The following is a 15,712-nucleotide window of genomic DNA, read 5'->3' on the forward strand; positions in this document are numbered from 1 at the left end:
CCAAATGCCACTCAATATTTGTTCACCTAATTAAAGCAGTACACTGTTTCCACAGGCAGAGAGGGAGGTGTTTGAACTGACTGCTTTCTGGAGACAGGGCAGGAATATGCTCATCAGCCTTGTAAGACAATTCACCTAAAGCAGGTGGGTTTCACACACTATTATCTTCATAAGCACACTGTAGTCAGCACTGAGCATTCACTGAGCAGGAGCAGTAGCTGGAAAGAAGGTGCTGGCAATGATACAACTCCATCTACTACAAAAAGTATTCAGACTCTTCTACCCCATGTAGAAAAGCAGAAGTTCTGGCAGAAAGACTAACTATTCTGTTATATCTGATCCTTGGAAAAAGCTGACAAACTCTGCAGAAGTGTGACTATTGGCATATTTTCAAATGTTAGTATATTTTAGTTATTAGCTACCTGATAATCAACTCTTCTAATAAGCTTCCTCTTCCTTAGTCACTTCACTTGGTAAATCACAGTCTGCAGTGGACTGAGTTTCTCCTACCTTATTTTTCTCATTTCTGTTATTCCCATGTTCATGTTTTCTCTTAATGGTATTCCTGCATGTCTATTGTACTGCTGTCTCCAAAGTACACTATGACTAAATTTTCTTTTTCAGCTCCTGCTTTCTGTGTCAAAGTCAGTAATGAACACATAAATGAAATGACTGCTGGAGAACACCAGCAATCTCCCTTTTTCTCCTACTTCCTCTTTCAGCACTACCTACATGCTTTGAGTTCCTGGGTTTCTGAAACTACTGGCTCTGCTTAAGCACTTAGTTTATAAAATGGAGTTTTGTTACAGATCTACCTTTTAATTTAATTTGCATTAGTTGAACTTGTTATCTCTGAATTCAAACCTATTTCCTATGATCAGGTCTCCTATAAAGTCCTCATGAATCACTAAAGCCAATTCTACAACAGTACCATTTCCTGTCACATTAGAGAATCTCTGGAGGGCATTTTTATTGCCAAGAAATGCAACAATACCTCAGTTTTACCAACAATAGAATCAGTCAAGCTCCAACCTGATTCCTGGTGTTAAATTATCCAAAACAGCTAATGCAGTAGTAATTATCTCCCTAATAACATTAGAGAACTCTACAGACAATGAATAACGATCCTGGTGGCACAAGGCATGCTGGCAGTGATAATCTTCTACACAACTGTGAGTTGTGCTGTCATTAACACATGCAGTTGCTCCCTGATTTTTCCTGAAAAGCAGTGACTGGTTTTAGAGTATTCATGATCTTCTGTCCCAATGCTCTCACTCATATCCCATAGCTTAATGTCCTCCACTTTGCTGCATCATCTCGCTATGTGTGCATATCCAGCTTTCTGTATTCCCCTTCCTAGTCACCCTTTCAGAGAGATCTTGCCTACTCAAGTAATTTATTTTCCTTTGCTTTTCATGGGTATACTCTGTGACAGTCCTTTCTGCACTCCTATGACCAGATTTGTCTGACTATTCAGTTTACCAGGAAGAACCTTGAGACTTCACAAGTGCTCCTTAGCTTTTTCCTGGTGTTTCTTTCAGGCTCCTCCAACAAATGAAGCCAGCATTAGTGTTTGCAGTAAAATGGCAGGTCCCTGCATAAAACCTTATGAAGATCTCTTCATAAATCACTGATTAATGCCCAAACTTCCCCAAATCTTCCTACCTTAGCTGTCTGCTGACCCTCACTCTCACTCATTCTGCAGAGTCCAAAGCTTTTTTCCACTGAGCACCTGGACACTGAGTTCCTGTAGAGTTTTGCAACATGGCACATTCACCCTCAAACAGCTTCAGAATCATCTGATCAATATAATTTGTTCTGATGTGAAAGACAACCAGGCAACTGCTTCCTTCTCCTACTGGAAAATTTTCCAGGCTTAAATTCACATTTTTTATCTATTCTTTGAGCAAAAAGCACAGTGCTGCTTTGACCTGTTCTGCCTCACATTCTTGAACCTGTGTGGCACAACAGTGGCTCAGGTTTTGGAAGCAGGACAGCCACGTGTGAATTGCTTGCCTCCTGAGGAAAGTCTTGCAAGAAAGCAGTGTATTATTCTAACTGGATGAATCTGCTTCCAGAACTCAAAAAAATAGTGCTCAGAAATAGCAGTCACATTTGTATCTGAATCTTTACTGACACACAAGCTCTTTTCACACTAGCACAACTCTGTCTTTACCTGGTAATGGTCCAGTTCTCTGACCCTTTCCCTTTTGTTTGCAGTTATTCTATCTTCTCATCATAGTCCCTCTATATTATCTTCATTCTTTACCTGGCCAAGCCTTGATCTTAGCCTGATAAAAAGCTAAAAGTGACATTTAAAAAGTGATGTTTTCCTTTCAAGGCATAGATCCTTCCTCTAGCACAGCCCCAGACACAGGGTCCTTACAAACTTGTAGGTCACTTGCCTGAGCAGTAGAATCACAGATAAAGCTCTGTGATTTGAGCTGAGCTGGCACACTCTGCCACATGCACAGAGATATCACAAGCACCTCACCTTATTTCAGACCAGGGATTCAGCCTTTTCACGCTCCAGCAGCAAAAACTCACCTAATTTCACTTGAAGTGGGGACGGCTTATAGTTCATGGCTACAGTCTCTCCCTCTCTCGTGTCACAATCTCTGTCCGAAATAGATGCAGCTGTTGGATCCTGTTAAAAAAAAAAAAAAAAAAGAAAGGGAAAGAAAACAGAATGGCTTAGTTAAAAGTTATGCAGTCGCTTCTCTAACTGGCTCTTAGGTGAGGTCACCCCCATCTGAATTCAGAGGCAGCTGAGAATATGCCAGTATTTTGAGTGGCTGAAACTCAGGAAAAACACAGAACTTGGGAAGCACATTTTGCATGCTAAAAGTACCTCTTGAAAAGCCAGATTTCAACATCAGACTTATATGATGGATGCTACTGGGAATACAATGTGGAGGGTGGGTCATGGGTTCAAATTCAGCTCGGGCTAGCAGTAGTCCCAAGGCATTTTCATGCACTCTTTGAGGTGCTGTATGAAATGCATTTAGAGATGCAGTTGAGTTTCAAGTACACCTGTCAACCTCATGATTAAAACTAAAGACCTCATGACCACCTGTGTAAAAGTCCTGCTCAGAAAGAATCAGGATTGAATGAGTAGAATTCAATCTCTGGCTCCTCTTGGCAAAAGGATGAAGAAGTCATTACTTCCCATATGGGACCTACTTTAGGGCTCCCCAGAGAGATTTCATTTTAGTATCTGTCAGCACAGCACCTTTCACTGTCACTGAAATCCCCCCAAAACCCAAAGCTCCCCAGACATGAAGCCTTCTCTCATGCCTTCTTGCAGAAAACCTAAGCCAGGTAGCATAGTACTTCGTGGTACAACACACCAAAGGATTCAGAGAGAGACAAACTTCCAGTTCAGGAAGTTCCATCACTGCTAAAAATATCTAAAGTTTGCTTTCACAGCAAACTTCCAACCTGCTGGAACTATCTCTACTTACCACCACAGTGTAAAATTAAAACTGGTTTTCAAACATGTTTATTTCTTCCATCCTAGAAGCTAGAAACTAAACTGACCATGCATATATATAAATATTTGCATACGTTTGATGTAAATCTATATTTATAATTGGTAGAGCTGCACAGGGAAAGCAAATATCCTATATTAGGTCCATTATCTGAAGAAACCATCACTTTCTAGGAAACAGAAGGAAGCTTTAGAAACTCAATACTAGAAAATACCATTCCAAACTGGTAAATTGACACTGTCCATCTTTTGATTTCTGGAAATTATATTTTGTAAACAATTTTTAATTAAAAATCTAACACATCATTTGGCATTGAATCTGTATGCAAGGCAGAATCACTGAGTTTCAAAGCAAGGTACCATTGCTCTACATGCTCAGTAAAAAACACCTGGTGAGACACTGGCCCTTCCTCCCCAGTGCCTCTCTGCTTTCTGGAGTGCATATTACCCCATTTTAAGATGCTCAGCTCATGAGATTAAATCTGATTCATGAGTTAGGCTCTGCCTTCATAGAAACCAGCCAAGTAACATATGTAGGGTTATCAAAATTCTGCTTCCTTGCACTATCCAGCAGGCTTTGACAGTACTTAAAATGGATGGTGCTTGTAAAACCTTGCATTCAGTGACATTAAATAGACTATACTGAACCATATAAAACTTCTGCTTTCCTCTAATGTAGTCACCGAGGCACTTTCTTCTAATAGAGGAGTTTAATGACTTGTTAACAAGGTTAGAGCAGGTTGCAAACAAGCAAGCCAGTCTCCAGGAGAACACAGTTAGGCAGAAATGATGAATCACATGCATTTTAGGTTAAAACTCCTACTTTAATAAGCAAACTAAATGGCAAAATACAGCAACTGACTGGCAAAAACACAGCAGTTGAAACTAAATGAAGCTAAAAGTGAAGTGGTACAGAGAAGAAAAACAATTCCAACTTTAAAAATGAAAATTGATGAACTGTAGCCAGATATTCCAGCTCAAGGAAAAGATCAGGGATAATAGATTCCACTGGCTGAACAGCAAGATAGTACAGACTGACAATGGACAGGGGTCCATTTAGGGACACGGACTCTCAGGAGAGGTCTAAATAACCCTAAATGGGGAGAGAAGGTGAATAGGGATCAGCTAACCCTTATTTTACACGAGCAGGAGAGAACAAGTGGCAGTTAACACACAGCAGATGAAAACAAACTAAAAATTCTCCTTAAAATAGATGATGTGCTCCTGTGGCTACCGAAGGGGGTTAGGAAAGGGTAAGAAAAATGAATAGAAGGAATATCCATCAAATCACTGCTTCTGGTTTTGGTTGCCCTCAGGCATGGATCGCTGGAGGGGAGGAATCAAGGTGTTCCTGTGCTCTTGGGGACACAACACAGGGGCAGGAGAAACCTTTACTCTGACTTGAAATAGCCATGCTTATTTTCTGTGTCAGTCTATTCTATTATCTCAGCTGACAATCACTTCTTGCTGTATCTTTCTAACACTGGATCAGCACCAAGCACATCCAGCTGAAGGGGCTAGACCAGGATCTGGGCTATAGGAAAGGGATATTCATTGGAATGGCTGGAGAATACAAAGAACATGGCTGTTTCCCAGTCATGCTAGAATCACACCAAGAGGGATGTGGTAACTGGCAGGCCCAATGCCCAGGTCCAGCCTTGTCATATGATAACCTTTTCTCTGGGAAAAGGCAGTATACAGACATTTCTAAAGTGCATGACTCCAAAAGCCAGATGCTTCCAGGCATTACTGAACACAGGCAAGTTCTTCGAGCTGCAATCTGCTGACTGCAGAGAAGTGTGGGATGACTGCAGAGAAGTGTTCCCATGTCATGGGAAAGGACATGGTGCAATGGGCACATGCAGCCTCCTATGCTGGTGAAGTCCAGAACAGGGACATGAGAGCTCACCTGGATTAGCTCAGGTTCAAACTGTTAAAATTATGCTTAAACTGCTCAAATCAAAACCAGTCTCTTTCCTAAAAGCTGATGTGCTGACAGTAGTATTCCTTGTGGATAACCTGCCAGTGACATGAGACATCTGCTTGCATGAACAGCCCAAGGGGAGAAATATTTTAAGGTGCCCTTGGTGATCCACAGAATCTGGTCCTTAACCAGCTAGAGCAAACTCAAAGCTGGGTTCTAAACCAAATAGAAAAAGCTTCCTAAACCTCCAGAGAAGACAAAGATGATTTTCCAAGAGTGACCAATTCCATTCTGTCTTAGGCATTCATCTTAAAAGGTGAATCCATCCCTGGAGATACATCTCTGTCTCCTCACTGGCTACAGGGAGGCCTGGCAACTGGTGAAGACTGGACCCTTGCCTCTGAGACTGAAGGAGGGAATCATGATGGGCACAGCACCATAGTCCACAATAATGCCAGTCCACACCTGAAATTCATCTCGAAGCTTCAGAGTGACACTTTCCTGCCTCAGCAGCATTGCCACATTATGGCTGCACACCAGACTCACAACCAGAGCTAAGGGATCACGAAGGACCAGCAGAGTCTGGGTGACCACTGTTGTGTGCACAGGCCAGGCTGCTGCCTCCAGGGAGCAGAATGGATCCAAAAGGAGATTGAACTGGGTCACAGACAGTGTCCCCAGTGCCAGCAGGTCTCTAGCCCTGGACCAGCAGCATGGAAGCAGTTCCCATCCATCACTTTGTGTACGTTTGGTGGCAATGAACAGGATTCCATAGTAATCCCAGCAAGGATGACACCATACACATGGCAGCTGGGCTGGAGCTGCCTCTTTGCACGAACACACACTGCTTCTATGCATACTGAACAGGTACATTTCTCTCTCTTTAACTCATCCACCCCGAGAAACATTTACTTGACTAACCAGCCTTTTGCTTGTGAATACCTACGGGTACAATGAGAGTCACTGCGGGATTTCACTATTGGAATTCACTGGGTGATTTTGTCCTTTTTCTGTAAGACTCCCTCAACAAATTAATTCAGCTCTGACCTCAGAGACAAAATCTCCACTGTGCAGTGTGACTGGTCCCAGGCCAGATGATGTGATTTCTCCCTGCTCATTGCAGGGAACACGACAGCCCTGATCAAAAGGCAAGTTCTGAGCTGTGGCTGCAGCTATGGTCTAAAAGGCTATGGGAATTTTGATACGTTTGAGGGATTTTTTTGTTCCTGAGGCCTCCTTATGTCTTCATTCCTAGGGAAAAAAAATACATTCTATCAGGCCAGTGCAGCAACATTTGGATGGGGCCAGAGTTTAATGGAAGTTTTCTCCCCCCATGCTGACAGCTTAACTGGACACACACAACCACAGCATTTGAATGATGGGTTGATTCCTTACTAGTTTGTTTTTTCCCATGGACCTTTAAAACTGCTCTCATACTAAGTACAACCATGTCCTAGAGTTTGTACCATGAACCATTTCTGAACATCAGAAACTGGCTCCAGTGAACAGCCACAGAGCAGGAGTGCTGTGAAACTTTGGTTTGCAGGGGCACAGAGAGAAGCTGAAACCACTTATAGCCAAAATCAGGGGCTTTAGGAAGATAGCATGCTCAGCAAGGTTTTTATTCTTCCTCTTTTTCAAAATGTCTTCTTTCTTTTTTTTTTTTCTGTACTTAGCAACAAACACAACACCTGCCATGATGCACCAGCAAACTGCAGTCACATCCTGAGCAATGGAGATGGGTGCTGGGTACAAACACACACTCGTAGCACCTTGGAAAATACATTTTCATTTGCCTTTCTTCAGACAACACTGCTGACACCTTGCAAGTTTAACAAACTTCAGTTTCCCACAACCTAATCCTCTGGGATCCCAGAGCACATGGAACCAAATGGGCACATTCAGTTTCTGAGGTTTTCAGCTGCTCCTTCAATACACAACTGGAAAATGAGATGTCTCTCCCTTTCCAATCCTAAAAATCAGTCACTTTTACAGACTGAAGAAAATATTCTCCACTCTGCTGTTTGTGGCAAACCCTGTGATCATTAAAGCAGCTCTGCTTTTTGATAAAGCACAGGGGAAAGATTGCCCTTACCCTCCAATCTCAAGGAAAGACTCAATATACAGGGCTTTACCCACCACTGCTCTCCACAGTTCAGAGGCTTTGGTCTGCTCATTATGAGCTGAATCAGTATGAGCTGATCCCTCAGTAGTATAACACAGCTACCTTGGTTTCTTTCTAGTACCAACCAATGGTGTGATTGCTGTCTTCTATCCAGCTTAAAAGATGCTGGAAGTCACAACACACCTGTGACAGCCTACAGCAAGCACTCACAGGGCAGCAGATTCATTTTCTGAAGCCGCCCATGTGGATCACATGCTTCAAACAAATGCTAACAAGAATGGACAAGCCCAAGCGTTCTGCTTCTTTTCTGCACCGAACACTGAGTCTGAAAAACTTGACAGATGTTCTGTGCATGAGAGACTTACTCAGTGAGCAGAAAAACAAATCTGTATGCACCCCAAATGCAGGGTGTTACGTTCAGATTTCCAAGAAGTTTCCATCATTACCGTGTTGTCATCCCAGACTCTCAGGCTAAACCACTGATCCTGCTAATCAATATTTACACCTTAAGCCTCTCTGACCTGGGAGGAGAAAAACCTATGACGTTTGCAGATTCACTTTGCCTCAAACTGTACCACAGTAGGATATTGTGAGAAATGCAGCTGCAGGCAGCAGGATTCTGGGGAGGGGACTCTGATGTGTATAGATGGATATGTAAAACCATGATCCCACAGTGTTTTGGACAAGAGACCTCTGTAGCCTCTAGGTACAACACAGGCATAAAATATCTACGAACATAAAGTGCTTAAAAAAACCCCAAACCACTAGGAACAAAACCATTGGTAACCAAGATCTGCATAGTCTAAGTGAGAAATAGCATACAAGAAGAGGCTCAAAGACCATGAGATTTACAGCAGATGAATATGAATCCACCAAACAGATATACAATGGTCAGTAACAACATGTTCAGCTGGAGAAAGAAAAGTGTCCCATGACGATGTGTGGCAGGAATGGAAACTGCAAACCTGACAAAAGAATCTCCCATGCTGTCCTCTTGTATCTCTGAGGCTTCACTTTCTGAGGCTTCCATTATTTCAAGGAAGATGCAATAATCTCAGCAGTTCCATAGATAAAAGTTATAAGCTACAACCATCCAGAAACACTGAAACAATGGGGTTTTTCAGAGAGGAAAGGGGAAGAATAAGGAGCTACACAATAGCTGTCTTCAGATACAAAAAGGATGCTGCAGAGAAAAAGGCATTGTTTTTTTTCATGTTTCAAGTCAAAAGACTAGGATATTATTACCTTAAATTGTAGCAGATTTGCAAGGAAATATCAGAATAAACTGTAGAGATAGGGCTAAAGTGTTGTATGTTTGCTTGATGAAGTTGTGGAATTGCTGTTGCAAGCCCAGGTTAGAAACCAATTTTTCACAGGAGAAGTCAACTGAGTTCATCAGGTTTTGGGGCAACCTGATCCTCATTTGGTGCAAACTGTTAAGATCCCTGATCTTTGCAGGTCCCTCTCCTGCATCTGTCTTAAGAGAAGACAAGCCTGGCAGAACACCATTTTATCCTGGTAATGAGAGGTTCTCCCAGCTCCCCTATCCAGTTCCAAGCACCATGGCTTCCCTTCACCTTCCCTACATGAGCTAATCAAAATACATTTTTTCTAAGTCTCACATGTTGAAGGAACTCCAGAAACAGAGGGTGACCAGAGCAGAAGGCTCCCAGGAAGACATGGCTATCACTTTCCATCAAAATGTGCAGACTGCTGGATCCAGAGCACTAACCACTCATCTCAGCATCACCATCCCACAACAAAGTGAAAATAAATGGCATTTTGGTGACACAGTGACTGATGCTCTGAAATGCCATTCTGATAGTACTGAGTCAGTTTCAACAAAGCAATGAAGAACAACTGTTTGTTGACTTTCCACTAGCTCTGCCAATGCACCAGTTACAACATCGCTGTTTTTCTTTTCTGAGCAACTGCTCAACAGATCTTATTTAACAGTAACAAATTAGGCCTGCAATATACACTAACAGATCCAAATTATGAACCTGATTCATTTATTATTTTAAGACAAACTGGCATTTAAAGTAATTTTATTTTAGCAGTTGAAAAGCCAGCAGTGTTAACACTGCTTCATGATTAAAACCTCGAGTCTTACTGATTACATTGAACCAGAATGTCACTGAAATGAGTATTTACTGTGTACAACTGCAGTCAGGGTAGCTCAAATCACTGCCAGGTAATGAGGAGTTTAGGTCTTTGCTTTGCCTCAAATGAGGGCAGAAGAGAGGTGCCAGTCCCAGTGCTGGAGACCCGGCCACAAAGACTCTGCCTGATTGCCACATTCAAGCTGAAGAAAATGCAGGGAACAGAAAGGCACAACTGTGGAAAGGGAACGAGACATTTCAGAGGTCTGTTTTCCTAATCAAAAGTGACATTTGCAGCAGAGGGAAGAAAGTCCTTTTTTTTTTTAGATGATGATGTATGACTAATCCTGGGAGGCTACAGTACCACAGGAAGCACCAATTCGGTAAGTAGACCAAATACTTTGAGAAAGTAACAGAGGGACAAGGAAGAAAAATGGGAGTAATTACATGATTTCTGTTAGAGATTTCCCTCTGAGAAACCAGCAGCACAAGCAGCCCCTAATCCTTTCCTTCTGCTCATGATAGAGTATATTTAACACTGAATTTCCCTCCAGGCTGTCCTCACACACATAAGCCATCACTATTATCACATCCATTTATAGGTTCGGTATCTTGTGCTAACTTTACATGACTTAAATTGGATCATTAACATTGCAAATTAGAGAAATGCCACACTGCACTCCCCACTGCCTGCAGCACTTGCCAAGTGGCTGGCATGCAATAACTATTTAAAACCAGATATTAGCTGAGGTATCTTTTCAAGAGATTACAATACCAAAACACATCCTTCCTTTTAAAGGATATACATATGAGGACATTACACCTTCCCTGATTATACAGCCACAGCTCCATGAACCAACATGAGCCATTTGAGTATTGAGGGCAATAAAGTATCACAGATTCCTTGGCAGCTCTTGCAGAAGTCAGCTTAGCAACCAGCATCTGGCCCAGCCAAGATCTCAAAGCCCCCATACAACTTTGCAACTGCTCTTTAAACCTTAAATCATCAGGAAAGATATCCTCAAAATTATTAAAAAGCCAGACAAGTGTAAAAGCCAAGGTTATGGTATAAGGACAGAGGCAGGAGTAGGAGCCTGGGCTCTTGGCTACATGTTTGTAGCCAAATCCTATAGAAAACTGGAGTGTTCTGCACAGACCCAGTGCTGTCCATATAGGACCACAGCAGGATCTAGTAGTGACTGAATTCAGCCTTCCTGGTTGGTGTTGGGAGTTTCTTTTCATAGTGCATCCCACATTAATTCCTTCAAGGCTTTAAAGGAGCATCACTAAGATGAAAAATCTATTTTCAAATAAGGAGTTGAGTTTTCGATACAAAATGAAGATGACCAGAGTCCTCTCTACCATGTGGCAGAGAGGAACTGTGCTTCCTTCCCATGGACTGCCCCAAGAACCAGAGAAACTGGCTGAGGAAGTGCAACCCAAGTGGTGCCATTCCTGCTGAAATGCCATGGCCTTAGGCATATAGAGAATGGTTTACAGATCCTCTTCACATGCAGTTAGGTCATTCAAACTGTACATTAAGGGAAAGATCAAAGTTTGCCTGAAGGAAACACTAAAAATCCTGGCTGGTCCTTGTAGATACTGCAGAGGTGATGTATTCATACAAAAATGACCTGGCACAATACAAATGACAGTAGGAGAATCCTGTTCCAGTGATGCAAACTCCCTCCAACATTCTGGAGATGGGATGATTGCTTTCATAGGCCATGGACTGGATCCAATGTGGCAAATATGATGTTACTAAGCTTTCAGAGCCTCTGGCTATAAGCACAATAGCAGGTACATATGTACCTTTCAACTGCCCAAGGACTCCAATCAGTGGTTCAATGTCACAGCTATTACTAGCATACCTCTGGGGCCACTCCTTTTCCAATGAGCAGTTAGGATGCTTTTTTTTTTTTTTTTTTTTTTAAAGGCAGATGATTTTTACATGTTCAACTCCTATATGAGGAAGACGAATGAGGCTTTACTTTCTGCTCCTGGCATACCCCTGGCACCTCAAATCCTTTTCTGAGCTGTTTGATTGCTTCTCCTCCTCCAGCAATTGTTCTTCATCCTGATTTTTTTTCTGCACCCAGTTAATCCCCCTTCTGCTAGAGCGCAGGAGCATCTGGCTCTCCAGGTTCTCTGACTGAGGTCTCAATGATCAGACCCACACCATGGACAAGGTCTCTTGCTGAGTTTCAGTGTGATGTCAGGTGTTTCTGGAGTGTAAATGAGATGTGTGCAGACAGCAGAATGTTTTTTCTGCCTCTGGATTAATGTTGAAACCACAGGATGTTCTCTTCATCACAAACCTACTTTGAGTTTGCCAAGCCTGTTGCCTTCAGCCCAAGGGACCCTGAGCAAAGTATGTGCTCTCTATACAAGTCAAGAGGCTGCAATCTATTCAGCCTGCACTCAAAGCCGGGGCATGGATGGATCTTGTAAGGGCCTTTGGCAGCAAATCACTGCATCTCCCTTCAGGTACTCAGCCAAAACTAGTTCAGGAAAGAATTAAAGTCATCAGCACTGAAATCTCAAGGACTCAGCATCTTGCTTCCCAGGGAAGTTGAAGATCTGGGACTGCTTCATAATAAATGTGAACTGTCAGGATTCTGAGCAAAAAGCACACACCTGTGCATTTGTCCAAGACAAAAGCATCTCTGGTCTCAGAAAGAAGGTTTGGTGAGGAAAGGAGACAGACTGTGTGATCCAAACAAAGCCCTCAAGAAGCACTGTGGGGGCCTGCCCACTACACAGGGACAGAGCTTTCCAGATGTTTCTCAGGAATTATAAAAATGGATGTTTAGTGGTATCCAAAGCTCTTTTAACAAAAATGAAACCACAGTCTCTTCCAGCAGAACCCAAAAGATGAGGACATGCCCAAGGCTCAGGGACCACATGGATCTGTGACACAGCAGACAGGTGGGGATCTCAGTCCAGCTTAGGATGGACAGAGGAGGGGACTCTGCCACAGCCCATGCTTTCATACTCACCCAGCACTGCCTCCTGACACCACAACTCAGCCTGGTGGCTTCAAGAGGGCAGACTCAGGCAGACAGGGCTGCTCTTGACCTCACCTTGCCATGCTCAGTGTGGTCACCAAGTTGAAGTCCTCAGTACACTGCACCAAGAATGGAGCATGGCCTGAAACATCCTGCAAAGCTGGACCCCACCATTAAAGACCAAGTAATTTCTCTCCACCAGCAGAGAAAACAAAGCCACCAAGCTGAATGCTCAGCAGCCCCTTTCTGTTTAGCACGGTTTCATCTTGTCCCAAGAGATAAAGAGCTCAGCCATCAGATTTCTGTATTTATAAGGAGAAAGCTTCTGTTTAGCCATGCTTGTGACAGAAATAAAGCCACAAACAGAAACAGAAGCAGCGGCACAGCAAACACATCTGAGGGGTGGGGATGCGAAAGCCAAGGGAGAACTGAAGTCGCTCTCTTCCTTGGCACAGCTTTCCATCCCTGAGAGAGGGCACAAATCCTTTTGGCTTCTAAAATTAGAGCTTGCCTCACCCCCATCCCTCACGCCTGTGTCTCCATTGCTAATTAGCATCGGGGGGGGATGCAGATTCCCCTCTGACAAAGTGCTGTTTGGCTCTCTTCTCCCCTGACATGTTTGTATTAGAAACACCCTCATTACATGACTAGTCAGGGAAGCTGAGACAAAGGCATGGGAGCTGACTTAAAGGGAAATTGCTGATTTTTGTAAATGTGGCTTTTAAATTATTCTGTTGCCAAAGGGCAGGTAGAAAGGTGATCCTTCCTCTCTTGATCCTGGGAAAAAAACCCCAAACTGTGCAAAACTGAGGTTCCTGAGGAAAACCCCCTTTGTTTTCCCAGAAGCAGCATCTCTCTCACTGTCTCCTCTATTTCTACTCTCGATTCCCTTGTCTCTTGCAGGGCTGCAGTTTCTGCATTGCCAAGGTCCTGAAGAGCCTCCAGCCCCATACTGCCCACTGGGACTGGGGTCAGGAAGGTGTCTGACAGCCTCAGCCCTACCAGACACTGCGGATGGAAAGTGACAAACGTGGTTAGCTTTTTACCAGGTTGAGTTTAAAACTCGGCAGCACGCAAAATGTCAGGCTGCCCCTGGAGAGTGCCTGAAGATATTTATCACTGCTATCTTTCTTGTAGTGCAGTGGACTGAGCAAAGACCAGAGCATACCTTTAAGATCAAGGTAAACTGGGGTTGGCAGGAGCTGTTTAAAAGACAGGCTATTTAATGGCATGAGGAGAGCACTGTTTAAAACAGAATTTGTTTCCCCTCCATGTTCCCTGCAATTGAGCTGGTTTCCATGCAGCTCCAGCTTGTCTTCTCAGCTTCCTCTTGGCAGCACCAGAAAGAGGTACCAGATTAGACAGCTTTTACCCTGCTTCTCCTTTGAAGGCAGACCCTTTATCAGCTGGAATCAAGCCATCCGTCCTGGCCCCATACGAGAAGCTAGAGCAGATTGCAGATCATGGAGGGAAGCACTGCAGAAGGTGGGAACAGGAGGCTGAGGGAGCACACTGCAAGCACAAAAAGCCAAACCAGATCCCTGGTTGAGCTAGGAAGGGAGAAGAAAGGGTGACTGCAGCATCAGTACGCCCTGGGACAAGTTCAGGCACATGCTCATCTGCTCTTGCTCTTTCTTCGTCTCCCTCTGGACTGCTTCTCAGGCACAGACCATCCACATAGCCCAGCACCAGGGCTCCCAAAGGCCTTGCTGGAGGGCAGAAAGCTACAAGCCACAGAGGGTTTTGCTCACTGCTCATGACTGCCCAAACTTTTGCATCCTGACAGATTTTTTTTCATTTCCCAAATGCCTACTCTTTGGGTTGTGATTTAGCATTCTGAACATTTCTCTCAGTCTTGCTTGAAAAAAAATAATTATACATTCATAATCATATACATAAATTTGGTGTTGTTATCAAGGTGGGGTGCTGGGAATGCATTTTGTCACCCTAAGCCCTCTCTTCTAAGAAACACCCTTCTCAGTCCCTGCAGTCTGAAACAGGCTGATGAAGGGAGGTGATGAGCAGGGAGGGGAAAAGGGAGGATCTGTCAGCAGGACTAGAGCTGGCTGGAGCAGAGGGTGATAGAAAGACTGGATGGGTTACCTGGGAAAGGAAATACAAATGGCTGAAAGATGTTCCTAGAAGAACAAGTCCAAAAAGACAATGAACAGGCAGAACAGGGACGGTGAAAGTTGGTCAAGCTAAAAAGCACTCGGGGACATAGCTGTCAGACATCTGTGATACGTTGCACCTCTGTGCTCTTCCAGGGCTTTCATAAATAAAGAACAAGTGCTGACCATGGCTGGTACTTCTCCAGCTGGTCCCAGACTATGTCTGAGTAAAGCCTTCTTGCAATGAAGGGTAATCAAGTGGACTTAGGAACCCAACTGTCTGAACCAACCTAAGGCTGCTGGCATCCAGCAATGTGCTCAGAAGGCCCAGAGCCATGCTACCAGGGCAAGGTAGGGGGGGCTGGGGCTTCCTCAACCCATTTTCCTCTGTTAAAATTGCAGGGAACATACAACAGGAAAAAACAGCGAGCTGGTTTGCGAAGCTCTCTAATATGGGAACTGCAGCCTAGTTTGATCCTTTGCAACCTGTGTGCTACAAACCAGTCTTTAATAACATAATCATGTAAGCCCTTTCCCTTGGTAACTTAAGAATGAGCATGGGCATAGGCTGAACTGAGTTTACACGAGGAAGAAACAGAAGACCAAGTACATGTTTTCTTGCAGAAACTGCAAGTCACGTAGAGAACAGAGGAGCAAAACACAGAGGAGGAAAGACAGTCTTGTGGTTATCCAACGCAAGGCTGTCCCAGAGAACTGGGACCTTCATGCTCCTGAAGGAAATGTGCCAAGTCTCTAAAACCAGATTTACCATTAATAAGGTCTCCTTCCTCTGCTGGGCTCCTGGATCACAGCCCCACAGTGTGACATGCTGACTGCTTATAAACACCATCAAAGTGAGCAGGAGTTGAGCTTTGAGTACGTGATGATAGGCAAAAAAGGAGGGTGAAAAAAATTATCCAGTGATAGGTACATTGCACTGAAAACCCCAAAT

General features: G+C 43.7%; 1 protein-coding gene across 3 annotated transcripts in view; it reads right to left on the reverse strand.

The window, feature by feature from the left end:
- FAM219A (family with sequence similarity 219 member A) overlaps positions 1 to 15,712 on the reverse strand; it is an 89,934-nt gene that overhangs the window by 34,314 nt on the left and 39,908 nt on the right. For all 3 annotated transcript variants that reach the window (XM_030468037.1, XM_030468040.1, XM_030468038.1), the window contains exon 2: positions 2,548 to 2,647. In XM_030468037.1, coding sequence (XP_030323897.1) covers positions 2,548 to 2,647 — 100 coding nt within the window. The remainder of the gene's footprint in view (positions 1 to 2,547; positions 2,648 to 15,712) is intronic.

This window comes from Calypte anna, chromosome Z, assembly GCF_003957555.1.
Source record: "Calypte anna isolate BGI_N300 chromosome Z, bCalAnn1_v1.p, whole genome shotgun sequence".
In the NCBI taxonomy this organism is placed as follows: Eukaryota; Metazoa; Chordata; class Aves; order Apodiformes; family Trochilidae; genus Calypte; species Calypte anna.